The following is a 13896-nucleotide window of genomic DNA, read 5'->3' as shown; positions in this document are numbered from 1 at the left end:
GTCATGGGTATGGAACACTGGGCAAGAGGTAGGTTCGCGGCTCACACAACAAAACTGGGAAAGGGAGCATCAGCCCGCCTGGAACTTTGTCTACACTCAATGCCGACGTCAATTGTGTGTGACCGGTATCCTTACCTTGAAATCCGTTCCAACTTTGGGAGGAAATTCGCCCTGCAGTTCGCCAAACGTTGTGTTGCAGCAAAAGCGGTGTCGCGTGAGTAGGGATTTTTCTTTCCGCCGGGCACGTCGACATCCTGGATTTGAGTTCATCCCGAACATTCACCCTCAAAAGCTTTCCTCAACAAGGGTAGCATACAAAACATTTTTAATCAAGCTCTCGGGTGCTTACGAAGACATACTCACCCACGGCATGCGTAGTTTCGTGCGAACATGATTGGGGGCCTCCTGGTCGAATCATCAGTTGGTGGCTGAGTGTTGCAACAACCTTTCTCGCAAACAGCTCAGCCGACTTGGCTTGGTTCGCATTCTTTTTTGCGTATCTGAGATGCAGTCCGAGTTACCGAAGCATTGCAGCTACACTAAGTCGCGCCGGTTAGCGTTGGCCACATGTCGGTCAAGGGAACGTGGCAGCGCTCACGGACACATACTCGGCCGATACTTAAGTCGTGCATGATTCATCCAATCCTTGTTGCTTGTCTTCTCGGGTGCTCGGTTCACTATCTAAACTAAGCCGCTCCAACCACCCAAATCCTCGAGCGGGCTTTATTGTTTAATGGCATTTTTTAAGACTGACAGCGACAAACCCAAGCTTATCAGTATACTGTTCTAAGGATAGAAGACTTGAATGATTTTATTCGTAGATGAGTCAATGGAGCCGAAGCTTACCTAGAAGTAGAAGGGGTACAAGCGGCGACTTCACATCAAGGACCCTAACTTCCACCCCCACAAGCACAGACGAAACTGATGAATACTTCCCAATATAAGCTGTCAAAATTGTTTCTGCCGTCACATACGACCATACCCATTGGAAAACTCGGGATCCCGTCCGCTCTCCCATAGATAAGCCAATGAGGGCTGGAGTAGTAGTCGGGTCGGTGACGACCGGCGAATGCCCGGTGTTGTATGTACTTGCTTTTTTTGTACTTTTCAGGTTGTTTTTTAGGGTTTCTAATTCCAGATGAAGAGACAAATATTCTCATACTACATAGCTAGTAAGTGAGTATCCCTTGTCAAATAAATAGAGTCTCCCTACTACTATATATCTCTGTTATCATATATAGTGCTTTATACCTCTAACTACGCATACATCTACTGTAGATTAGCAACGCGACTAAACTTACAGCCTATACAGGCATTGCGTCTTCTATCTTGTCTACGTTCTAAGCCACTATGTTGTTTTATATGGACGGTAAACAGCCTTAAGGTCCTAGACACGTCGCCTTAAGAAGCTTTAGACATGTTAATGTTGAACAGAACTTCCCCGAGTACATTGACAGGAACATGCCTGAGATGCTAAAAGCTCATCAAAAGCCACGCAGAGTTGTGCTAGAGGCGTTGCAGATATTTCAGATAAGTACACGAGCCGACTGATTCTTATGCTTCATGTGATTTGCGTTTGCAAAGCTACATATGCAGTTAACAGTTTGATAACGAAGCGGAAGCCATATTGAATATAGCAGCATGTCTATGAGGCCTAGAGCGTCACATGCTACAGATAGACGTCCAATAGAAGTATATTGTGCAACATTACCTTCATTGGGTCGTTCAAAGATAGTATCCGCAGGCTAGTACGGAGCATTTCGGAATATGTTGATCCGTACATGTAATAACAAGAGCCCCAACACCACGGCCTTGCACATGCGGCATTGGGAACTCGGTATGCCTACTGTCAGTTTTTTTTTCAAAGTCCTGAAAGTTCAGTATCGTGAACTCTCTTATGTCATGAAGGTTTCAAGACTTACTGACAGTTGATCTGTATCTGTTCAAAGCTGTAGATGAGAATAGATACACCCCAACAGTGGCGGCAGCGATAAGCCTTGAAGACATGAAGACTGCGGTGTCCGATGTAGTAGGCATTGAATTGAGTGGAAGGAAAAGAGCATCAAAAACATCAAAAAATTAGATATAAATCTTAAGATGATTATCACGAAAAGCCTCATCTCGGAGACGTGGGAGGAGGTGCGGTTATTAAGCGGCCCATTTGTCACTACGACTGCGTATTTATTATCATCGAGACTATCTCAACAAACCGTCTTTGGTGAATAGAAGCATAAGAACAAGCACCGCACGCTGTCGAAAACAACAAAATGGAGCCCCCATGAAAGTGGCCGTCGAATCCAATTATCTTACGTCTCTGTTCAGCTATGGGGCGGCGCCGCATCCACCTCCACCTGAGCCGGCAGTGCGAGTGGGCCCTCGGGATCGCCCCGGGCGATGCCTACATAGTAAACTCTGCTTACCGCATTCAGTCCCTGAACGCGACGTCGAAGCGAGTGCGAAGGTAACCCCGGCAAGCCGTTCGCACTTTCGCCTTCAACGTCCGACACCTACCTGCCCCCAGGACGGCATAGGTGGCTGTGGTCATGGACAACACTGCCGTCACCAACATAGCCAGCGGGGCAAATCATGTTCCCCGCACTTATTGCGCGGTCACTTCTGTGAATGGAAGCTGGACGCAGTGTAGCCACGTGCGGATGGCCCTCGGCGGCTTCATCTGAAGTCTCTCGGCGTGTCATATGTGACCGTATTCGCAGTCCGCCACAACTGCCTCCTCAGCTGGCGCTGTCCAACCGTCGTCATAGCTACAACCGTGCGCATCTGTCAAGGACGACTTGAGTATAAGATGCCGTCGAATCCTTCCACGAACCTGGCGCGCCATAGTCCGCTTTGAATGCTTCCAAGAACTCCGCATCATTTCACGGGAAAAAAAGCAAACGATTTACATCACGCATTCAACCCCAGGTAACAACATCGATAACAGAAATGTGTGGCTGCAAAAGACGCCGCGAGGCCCGTGCCGCCTGGCTTGAACAACGTGCCGCCGGTGGCGGGCGATGCGGAAGAGGCTTCGGCCCAGGTGCAGGTCCGCCGTTCCGTCCTCCGTTCATGGGCGGACTTTTTGGTCGCTGGAGAGACACGCCACGCACCTACCGAGATGGGAACCCTTCGCAGCTACAACCCCTCAACCCTCGGGATGTGACGATCCCGCGAGACGTTGAGAAGGCAACCTCTCCTCAAGGCCCCCAGCCTTCTCAGCCTCAACAACCTCCGCAACCTCCCCAGAAAGACGTTGGCCGCGTGTCCTTCATGTCAGGCCCTTTCAGCAGATGGCGAGACTCCGTTAGGAGCGACACCAAGTCCGACGTGAGAAGGGAGTCCACCACTACTCTGCCCCCTCGTTACGCCTCTGGTGTCACAGATGTTCCGCGACTCGATAAGGAGAAGCGTGAATCGCTTCCGCCGACGTACGATGCTGCTACGAAGTACTGAGCGAACATGAGGGTAACGGAGAAGAAGACTGAGGATGGATCTCTGCCAGGCACTTGAAGTAGACAACAACACATCGGGCCGTGTCGCAGGAGCCCATGAACATAACGAGGTTAAGAATAAAGTTTGCCATTGAAATTTACAGTATGACACTGTCCGTCTGTTCTGGGTATTTGGGGTATAAATCCATCCGCTTGTAGCCAAACAGAAAACGACATTGCGCTACCCGATAGTACACTTTTCGTGCCAAATCTTTGTGGTTCTGTATACCCAGATGTGTCAAAAAACACCAACATTAGATGTGTAAAATTTGGGTTTCAGCCATTCAGTCCCATTCTTCGTAGCCGCCAGCGCCGTAAGGATTCCATTCTTGTCCCGGATAGCTTGTTGCGCTCATTTGAGGCGCCTCAGGATCATCTTCCTTCCTGTACTTGTTTCCCGAGGACTGCTTCTCTTCGTAGGGGTCAACGAGAATCTTTTCTTCCTGTGCTTCGAGTCGCATCGTCCTCATGCGTTCGTCCTCAGTATCCTCCAACTCGGCTCTTGTGCTTCTGCCTCGGACGAGAGCTGTGACGCCGGCGCCATTGGAATTGCCATTCCTATGGGTAGCATTGCGTGGTGCCTCGTCTGCCGAACTCTCGCTGACTTGGCCTTGTCCAGTGCTCGTCGCAGTGATGGGTTTTGTAGGTGGAGGAAGCGGACCAGACAGCAGACGAGGAGTTGCGTCGTATATATCGGAATCAGATGTGTCCTGGTTAGCCTTCTGGATGTTGACGCTTAGGCATGTACCTGCGCCTACAGGCTGGTCATCTGCAACTCCCGCGTCTGATATGTTCATCATGTCTATCGAGGCGCCGTGTGAGCCCTTTCTGGCGGGACTGGCTACGTCAACAGCAAGACCTGGCACCGATATCTGTGTCTGCGGCGGGCTGGGAGATGACTGCTCGGCGAATGTATTCAGACGCGATTGGTTTGTATGTGGATTGTCGATACCTGGAGGTTGAAAACCTCCACCATGCGAGGGCTGGATTTGCGGGGAGTCCACTGATTGTCGGACAGCAAAGTCTGCACGAGCGTCCCCATGAGAAGGTTGCTGTACTTGTAACATGGTACTGGGCTTTGTATGATTATTCCCATGGGCGTCGGCCCGGCTAGAATGTGCGTGCAATTGCGGGTGACCTTGTGCATAGACAGAGGGGTTTTGTCCAAGATTTGCCGTATGGTAGGATTGCATGTCCTGGCTGGACTGGTGCACCCTTGGATCTTCTTGTTGTTGAGGTTGGAGTTGCTGGTTGTATTCCGGCACACCATGATGGGTGCTATTTAAGCCAGGTTGTGCTCCGTAGCTTGCATGTGACACTGTGGATTGGTAGGAGGTGGTGCTCACTCGGCGATCAGCTTGGTAGGACGCCGTGAATTGACTAGGAGCTTGCGGCTGGTCTTTGGGCGCCAAAGCCTGCGACTGGTTGTACATGGATACTTCGGATGGGTGCCCATGTGCAACTGGCGGCTGTGCATAACTTTGCTGTGCTGGCTGCATTTGATGATGAGGATACTGAGCGGGGGGTGATGGGCGTCCGATGTCATACGGAGATGGTGCCACATGCCCTTCTCCGTGAACGGCTTCGTATCCACGAGGAATGGGGACTTGGTCGTATTGAGGCTCTTGGTATGGCTGAGGTTGTGGCATGCCTGGAGTGGGACCGAGACTGGCGGGAACAGCCCTAGTCATGATAGGATCGCCTGACGGTCTATGGTATTGTAGGACTCGCCCTGTGCCTTGAGATATCTCAGAGCTTGCGCTAGACATGCTGTGTTGCGGGGGGGCTCTTTGTCCAAAGGATGCCGCTGGCGATGGATGACGTTGTTGCTGGTGAGCAAGCGGCCCTTGCATTGGGTGAGGGTTGCGTTGATTCAGAGGCCCAGGTGGTGGCGTCAATATCTGCCCAGGTCTCGTTTGAAAAGGCTGTGCGTGCAAGCCCCTGTCAGGCGGTGGCATTTGCTGCGACTGTTGTTGTTGTTGTTGTTGTTGTTGTTGTTGTTGTTGTTGTTGTTGTTGTTGTTGTTGTTGGGGGAGTCGGGCCTCAGGTTGCTTCGACGATCTCTTAAAGGCGCTGAATAGGGACTTTGTCGTGGACCCTTTTGGATGGCCTGGATGAGATGAAAGTTGTGCGGCTTGGGCAGAGGTCCTGTTCTTGAACCACTTCGATACTGAGCTATGTTGACCCTCATCATCCAAGCCTTGTGCAGCGGGCTGCTGGCTCTGGTCAGAGAACAGCGGCAACGAGGATCGCTGGGTCTGGAGCTTGTTTGCTTGAGAAAACTGCTCCATACTTCCATGCCCGAGTTCAGGAGCCTGTTGCTGCATCGTATGAGGCACAGATGACGGAGCCTGTTGAGATATTTCATCGTTCTGACCTATGTCTAGAGAACCAGTTTCAACTGTTTGGGTTTGGTGTCGATCAGCAAATGGCGCTTTACGCGTTGTTGATGGTGCAACAGAGACCAACGGCTGCCGTTGGGAGACAGGCGGGGGCGGCGGTGAAGCTGAGATGGACAACCGCTGCAGCGTGTCCGGCGCATGCACTACTCCGTTGGATGACGATGCTATCGCGTCTAGTGGGCCTCTCGGCGACGAAGCGGGTTCTAGGTTTTGTTGACCAGCATCTAGCCCCTGTATTCCAAGTGCATGAGCTTGAGGGTTAGAGAAGGTTGGATCATGAGAGCTGCCGGCTTGGTCCAGTCCAACATACAATCGCGCAGGTGGCTGCTGCGCAGAGGGATCTGACATGGAGTATGTACCAAGAACTGTCCGAGACTGTGCGGTATCCAGTACGCCCCGATTAGAGGCGTCAGGTTCGGCTCTCCTTTCAGTAATGGTACCAGATGCGTGCCGATTTTCCACAATGGCAGCATTATGATTCTGGTGTGCATTTAAGACGGGAGATACAATCTGGGAAGGTTGGGGGCCTGTTGTAATTGAATGGGCTGACCGGGACAGTGTTGTTTGTTGCTGAGTCTCAAGACTTCGTCCTGGATGAGCCGTCGAGCCCTGGGGAGATGACTGTTGCTGATCTGAGCCAAATTGCTGGTTTACCGTAGGTGACAGACCCATGTAATGGTTTGATCCTGGGTTCGAAGGTTGATGCTGCTGTGCGGGCTGGAGCATCCTCGGCTGCGCAGGAACATGGTCTTTTTGATGAGAAATAGCTTGAACTGGTTGTTGGGCTTCTTGGTTTCTCGATGACCGATGACCAAATATACCAGAAAGGAGATTTCCGGCCGAACTTCTCCTCCCGCGATCCTCTTCACCAACAGTCTGCAAGTGCGTACTTTGAAGTAAACCAAAGGGCCCGGATCCTGTCGTATTGCTGCGCTCTCTCCCAGCGGCGACGTGCGATGAAGACACATCAAGTTGAGCAGCAGGTGCTCCGGAGTGATGACTTTGAAAAGACGATGCCAGTGAATGGGAAGTCCCCGGCTTCTGAGGTGGCTGTAGCTCCTGTTGGCTGGAACGGTTGAACACTTTGCCTGCGAAACCAGAGAAACGTTTCTTCGGAGGTGCTTTGTGACCGCCAGCTTGATCATTGCCAGCGGTCGAAGTCGATGAACGCGACAATGTTGGTAGCGCGGCAGATGAATCGTTAGCAGCTGAACCAAGCCAAGAACGCTTTCGCTCTGCAGGCGCAACCGGTGGCTGGAATTGGGCAGAGGCAGGGATAGGACTAGCTTTTGGGGACGGCGTGACCACTTCGCCCTCCTGTCCTTGTTGAGATCCAGTGTCCGACGGTTTATTAGAGCCTCTTAAATTGAGGAACAGGCTGGACCGCCGCTTCTGCCGCCCGCTTTGGGTTTCCACAGCAGCCATATTCGGCACAGGATCTCTAGTCCTTTCTGTATCATCAGCAGGGTGATCGACCTGGTCTACCTCGTCTTCCTTGAAACTCTGCCTTTCTCTTGAAGAGGGCCGTGAGAAGCGTTCACCAATTTCTTTGAAGAAACCTGAGCTCCGTCTTTTCCTGCCCCGCTCATCGTCTCCTGATGGCTCCACACTACTTACTTCAGAGTCTGCCGTATGGGTTCTCTGTATCGAAGAACTATCCCGGGGGAAGAACTGGTGTCCTAAATCGTAAGAGCTACGGGGCCCAACCGGCGACACTAGGTTGGGTTGGCCTTGAGGCGGAGGTGTAAATAGACCTGGATATCGCTGTGCCGATGACGGAGGCACCTCAGAGAACTTTTGTCGAGGTGGTAGTTGCGTTTCTTGCCGCGGGACTGCTGGTGAGGGCACCCCAGTCTCTTTATCGAATCCAAAAAACGGCTGTTGTGGGGAGGCTGGACCACCAGACAGACGATTACGACTCGCAGGCAAAAGGGGCTCCGACAGGTGAGATTCTTCTAATTTCCACGGACCTTGCGGCGGTAAGTGTTGAATGGGGTTGCCCCCTATAGTCGGGGATACCACGCCCTGTTGTGAGCGCATGCCAAGTGGTGGGCCACCGCCATTTCGTCCTGCTTGTTGCATTGCAAGCTTTGTATCGATAGGTTGAGGAGTAGAACCGCCAGGTCTGAAGGAATGCCGGGGATCTAAAGCCCTCTTCTCATCATCGCCCCATGCAACCCCAGTGCTCTCTGTGGCGAGTGTTGCCGCCTGGGTAGATGTGGCTGAGATGACTTGGTGGGACATAGCACTATCTTTGCGCGATGCTGAAAGCCCGGTCTCGATTCGGGCAGGTTGTGCGAACCGAGTAGACGCATCCCGACCCACATGTTGATGAAGTGATGGAGTGTTGGCATCGATCACGTCCTGGCTTGTGGTAACCGTGGAAACCGGAGAAGACACGATAACCTGACCGTCGACATCGTCGTCCTCTTCAAGAGAGAAACGTTTCTTTGCTCTTTTGGTGAGATTGATACCGAACGTAGAACTCCGCCTGATGGGTGGAAGGCCGACGAAGGAAGATTGGCGCTGAGGTGATACCGACTGTTGTTGCGACGGAAGCTGCTGACGAGTCTGGAGTTGGTTCTGTTGCTGAGTCTTTTGATTCAGCTCCTGCTGGAGTACTTGATGTTGAGTGTTGCGATACAAATGGTCTTGATCCTGCTGTGACACCTGTTGCGCATCTGAAGATGCAGTATCGCCAGCAGCAATATCCGATTCATCTTCGTTGTCAAAGATCTCCCTACTAGACTCCGTGGGTTGGAATGAATGCACCAATTGTGGCGACTCGGGGGACAAAACATAAACTTGCTCAGATGGAGCTGACTGCGGCGACACGACGACCCAGTCATCGTCACTTCTGGCGTTCTTCGTCGTCGAAGCGTTGTGGAATTGCGCAGCGGGGGCAGCATGAGGCGCATGCTGAATATGGGGACTCGGATCCCTGGATTGCCCCATTTCAAACCCTTCCTCTTCAACCAAGGGTGTGCCTGTAAAGGGATCCCACGACGGTTGGGTCTTGCCAATAGGTCTTGGAACCTGAAGATCGCCGGTGCCGTTAACGAAGGCATCTCCATCGTCGGCGTTGTCGTGATGGTTAGGGGCCGACATGGACTGGGCGTCCGAGACGGGCGAGACGGGCTCGGACTCGCTATCCCGGCGAACACCGGCGGGATGCTTAGGGGTCTGAGGCCGGGGTGGGGCCCAAGCCGAGGCCTGTTTTTCCTGAGTCAAGGCGTCGAATGGGGAGATACGTGATGTCTGGGGTAGTTGAGGCGGTGGAGTTTGAGATGCCGGATGTTCCGGGATGGTCTGTGGACCAGGAGCTGGGCCAGATAGTGATCCCGAGAACGATGCTGAATGCGCATGACTGGCCGCACGGGGTGATGAACGGGTTCCGAGACTAATGCCCCATGACGTACGCCGCTCTGGTTTGGCCTTGGACTGGGGTTGGACCGGTGGGGGGGAAGAGTCGCGCTGTGGGAGAACAAGCAATTAGAGATGATCACCACAAAATGCCACGTGGAGTATTAAATGTCCGAGGGCACCACAGGGGTTACATGATCGTGCAAAAATGAAGAGTCGTAGCATTCCTTAATTCATACAGTCCCGTCATCCTGGTCTGAAAGGGAGACACATGGCTCATGAGCGAGTACCAGGGGGGAATAGAAGGAGAGAAGACAAACAGCAAATGGGAAGAGACGGGAACCGAGCTCCTTTAGACCATCCCGACGGCTAGAGGGAAAAAAAAAAGGCATGCCCTGTGATGTGACGGCCCCAATTGAGAGGAATGTTAAAGAAATACCTTGTCCCCAGTGCCACGGAGTTTGTTCTTGCCCTTGCTCAATAAACCTTTACCCGCCTTACCCGCCGCAAGCAACAGTCCCTTGCCCTTTGCCCCGACTTGACCACTCGAATGCTTGAAATCGCTCCCAGGCGAATGGGACCCCATGGATACGCTGCCTGCGGGAGGACGACCCGAGGATGTTGCTGTGGCTGCTACTGTGCTGACATTGGTCGAGCTAGCGTTGAGATACTGCTGATAGTAGGGCTGTTGAGAATTTGGCTGGGACGCTGTTGGTGATGCTGATGGTTGGCCAACGTTTGAAACGTTGGCCGCGAATGACGCCGTCGCATTGGCGTGCTCGGGATGCTGAGACTTGAGGTTGACGAGCCAATTGTTTAATCCCGAATCCATTGATGCAAATTGCGCTCTAGTCTCGTTGTACTTATTGATTCTCTCCGATGCGTTTTGAATCTCCATGATCTCCTTGAAGTTAATGATCTTAAGAGGTGCGGCTGGCTGGTCTTGCGACGGCTCGGCAGGCGGAGGCGATGTCGCTTCCGAAGATCGAGCCAGCGCCGGGTGTTCGCCCGGCGGTGGGCTGGGGGACACGGGATTGGACGAAACCCGAACCATTGACTTTTCTTCCGCGAGGGACAGGCGTCGGGGAGGGGCGGCCGAGGCGTGGTTCTTATCAGTCACGGCTGACACGGGCGACGGAGGCTCAATATTCTCTGAGTCCAGCCGCTCTCTCGGCACCGAGCTGACCTGCGACACTTGGTGTGACATCGTGCCTGAAGTTGTTGGCACTGCAATATGCGTCTCGTCCATAGTGCTGGTGGATGGCTGGGTTTGCTCAGCGTCCCTTGTCTCTTCAGACGACAACGCTGGAGACTGTTTGTGTCCAAGGGCAGGTGAGCTTGAGCTGACAGGAGCCACAGGGGCAGCTTGTGGCTGGGAGTCTGACACGGGTTTCTCTTGGGAATCATCCGGGCCCGGCGTGACTTGTTCCGATTCCGCTTCCCAGGAAAATCGTCGACCAAGTGTCGGAGGCGTTCCTGCATTCTCCTTGCGAGGGCTCAGAGGAGGCACATCGGAGACATCCTGTTTTGCAACAGAGTGAACATCTAGCTCTGGCTGCTTCGCCGGGAGCTCTGGTACATCAGGCTTATCATCGCCTGCAGTCCAATAATCATCATAGACACCGTGCAGGTATGTGCTCTCGCGAGGGCCGGTATCCTCCTCTGACTGTCCCACTCGATTGCCGTTAAAGCTATCGAAGTCACTTGTAGGCCGGACTGGACTGAGGCTCCGCATGATTTCCTCCCGGAGCTTGTCGCTCTCTTTGACAGGGGATGGTGAAGTGACTGTGCTCATAGTAGATTCGCGTTGCAATCTCTCAGGTGCTACGAAGCGCGATGAAGAAGGATCCGAGTGCCCGGCATTCAACGGAGCCAGGGGATTAACGGGAGCGTCGGCCGAGTGGCTTTCCTCACTGGCTTGGCTTGAGGCAGGCATTGGTTGCCCCGATGCATTAGAGATGGGTATCGGCATCGACGCCACAGCCTTCACAATTGTGACACCGCTGCCTGGGACTTCGTCGTGCTCGTTGTCGGAGACCGGGGAAACTTCGCCAGGATCAACGCCCAGGGTCTTCTTCTCTGCAACAGCAGGCGGCGTCTGCCCGTGAGTGACTGATCTAGTTTCAGTGACCCAGCCGCCAGGAAGAGAGGGCCGCGATGGCAGAGATGCCAGATCCGATTTGGCGGGATCTACGTTTTCTTGATTTCGAGGAACCTCTGCCGGCGGAGTTGAATCCTTTAGAATTTGCTCAGACACTCGAGGGGAGTCGGCTCGTTGGGGTGTTGAGCTCCCGGTCGATAATGCAACAGGAGCAGCCGGCGGGTTTCCAACATGTTGTGGTGCTGACGCCGCCGCTGCTGCTTGAAGTTGTGGCGTCAACGCAGGCATTGGGGGTGCATCGTCGGCAAATTTACCGGGGTTAGAAAAGAAATCGTCCCCGAACAGAGACATGCGAGCCAGGTCTGGCAAACGTGGACTGGACGAGTAGCGGCGTTGTTGAGCAACTTCTTCCTCACTAGGACGTTCAATCTGAGGTTCAGGCGCGGGCGCTGGAATGCCCAGGTTGGGACTTTCAGAACTTGGGGGCATTGTCTGATTTTGGGCATGGTTTTGGGGTCGCATAAGCACGTTGTCGAAGCCGTATTCGCTCTTTCTCTCTGCAACAGGCGCTAGGGTCGGTCGCAGATTGCCTTGGATTGCATCTTCTCCTTCAGGCTTTCCCAAACTGCTGCCACCCACTTGTTCGCCACTTCCAGTGTCAGCAGAGGATGGCTTGGCGGGAGAAAGCGAGCGGTCGGTCTTGAAGCCGCCGCTGCTATCCAGACTGGGTCGTCCCGAGTCCATGGAACCTCGTTCCCTATCCTTCTCACTGTCGACGCGGCGATAGATATCCGAGGGTCGAACAAAAGACGGCTTCGAAGTCGAGGACGCGCCAGGCGATATGATACCGGAAGGAGATCCCGAGCGCTGCTCGACCTGTGGAGGATGAGTGGAGCTTGACCGAGAACTAGGAAGGCGATCACTGTCATGTTGGCCCATACTGCTCTTGCGAGGTGGGAATCGGGTGGATTGCGGTTGCGCCGGCGCTGGTGAAGTTCGCCGGCCGCCATTCGGAGGTATCACACTTTGCGATTGTTCGTTCCGAACGAGAGAGGGCTCCGGTGTTGGGCCAGTATGAGCAGATTGCGGCGACACGAACTGCTCATAAGGGCCCTTGTCAGAAACACTGTCCATGGAGGACGGCCCCGAAACAATCGGAGGTTGAACATTTTGCGGTTCGGAGCGCGCAGGCGCAGGCGCAGGCGCGGGTGATGACGGAGTCTGGATTCGCAAAGGCGGTAGGCCTGCCGTGGCCCGAGGGCTGGTGGATAATCCCGACTCGTTCAAGGCCGGCTGCGGCGGTCGCATCGTTGGCAGTCCCGCGGATTGAGGCGCAGGTGGCTGGTGTGACGGTAGGTTCGACGGTAGATTCGCAGTTGATGCCTGGCTAGGACTCGGTTGACGAGAGGCAGGCTTGAGAGGTGGGACAGGAATCGGTTCTTCGGGCTCCTCGTCGTCAAAGTCGTTACCCCAGTCATCGCCGTCGTAGTTCTGTGCCTTGGCCTCAACCCATTTCTTAGTTTTCTTCCTGCCCAAATTGGTCTTGTATGCACTCGTCGGCGTCTCGGGGCTTCTGGAGGGTTACTGAGATTAGCACCTGCATCTATGCCTTGAGAAGTGCATGGCTGGAGAGAACTTACAGAGGCGATTGTCCATGGGGAGGCCTGAAGCCATAGTTGTACGGGCCGCTCATCGCGTCGTCAAAGTAGTCGCGACAAGAGCGTCAATCGCCACATATCTCTGCCAAAAGCTTGTCTGGTGCCGGTTGATCCGAGGCAGCGAGGCGACTCGGGAGTGAAAACCGTTAGGCGCACGGCTGCGATCGGTGGTTCACTCGATGGGGCACTGATCGGGTGAGACTGGGAATGGAGATGGTCTACAGCCTCGGGTTGGGATGGCCGACGCTGATTTGATTGAATAACAACAGGACAAGTTGACGAGCCTCGGGGCAGGCCAACAAGAAGACGGCAGAGATCCGAGTCCAGACAAGACTGGACAGTCGCTTCACTACCTTGAATGGGTCAGGGCTCGGTGGATGTTGTTGGTGCAGTTCGCCAGTCTGACCAGCCGCAACTTTTGCTGGAGAAATACGATTAGACCCAAGACGGATGATAATTTGGGGCTTGTTGGGGAGGTGGCTTGGAGCGGACCTTAGCTTATTACTCTCACCTTATCAGCCTACGATTATTCCCCGTCAAGCCATTGGGGAACGTAAGGCAGCGCAACGCAGCGCAGAGTGCGGACGCCGCCAGTTGGCCTCTCAGCTGGACTGGGCTGGGCTGGGCTGGGCTGGGCTGCATATTTTCGCAATCCGTATTGGCGTGGTGTACTTGTCATATCCCTGTGCCAGTATGACTCGATGTCACTATGCAGCGAATCTGTAGTGGACGAATACTCGGGGCATTGAAAGGATGGAGCCGTTGGCCGTGCTCAAAAAGAGGGGATCAGCCTGGGTGTCTTTCCAATGGCAGCCCGAGGACGCCCCATCCACTTGCAGGAAACGCAGGCAGGCAGACGGCGGAATGCAACGCAGCGAAGAATC

At 53.8% G+C, this 13896-nt stretch overlaps 2 protein-coding genes across 2 annotated transcripts; both read right to left on the bottom strand.

Annotated features, from left to right (window-relative positions):
- Positions 1–3772: 3772 nt before the first annotated feature.
- On the bottom strand, positions 3773–4285 carry COL26b_001549 (uncharacterized protein; the record flags this gene model as incomplete). Its single annotated transcript, XM_053174497.1, has 1 exon — positions 3773–4285. One exon carries the CDS (start codon positions 4283–4285, stop codon positions 3773–3775), a length of 513 nt encoding a protein of 170 aa, XP_053041428.1.
- Positions 4286–9680: 5395 nt separating this feature from the next.
- On the bottom strand, positions 9681–13047 carry COL26b_001548 (uncharacterized protein; the record flags this gene model as incomplete). Its single annotated transcript, XM_053174496.1, has 2 exons — positions 9681–12927; positions 12995–13047. 2 exons carry the CDS (start codon positions 13045–13047, stop codon positions 9681–9683), a joined length of 3300 nt encoding a protein of 1099 aa, XP_053041427.1.
- Between the last annotated feature and the right edge of the window lie 849 nt (positions 13048–13896).

This window comes from Colletotrichum chrysophilum (assembly GCF_026319265.1).
Source record: "Colletotrichum chrysophilum strain AFK26 chromosome Unknown scaffold_7, whole genome shotgun sequence".
Taxonomy (NCBI): Eukaryota; Fungi; Ascomycota; class Sordariomycetes; order Glomerellales; family Glomerellaceae; genus Colletotrichum; species Colletotrichum chrysophilum.
This window is presented reverse-complemented; position numbering and strand designations above follow the sequence as displayed.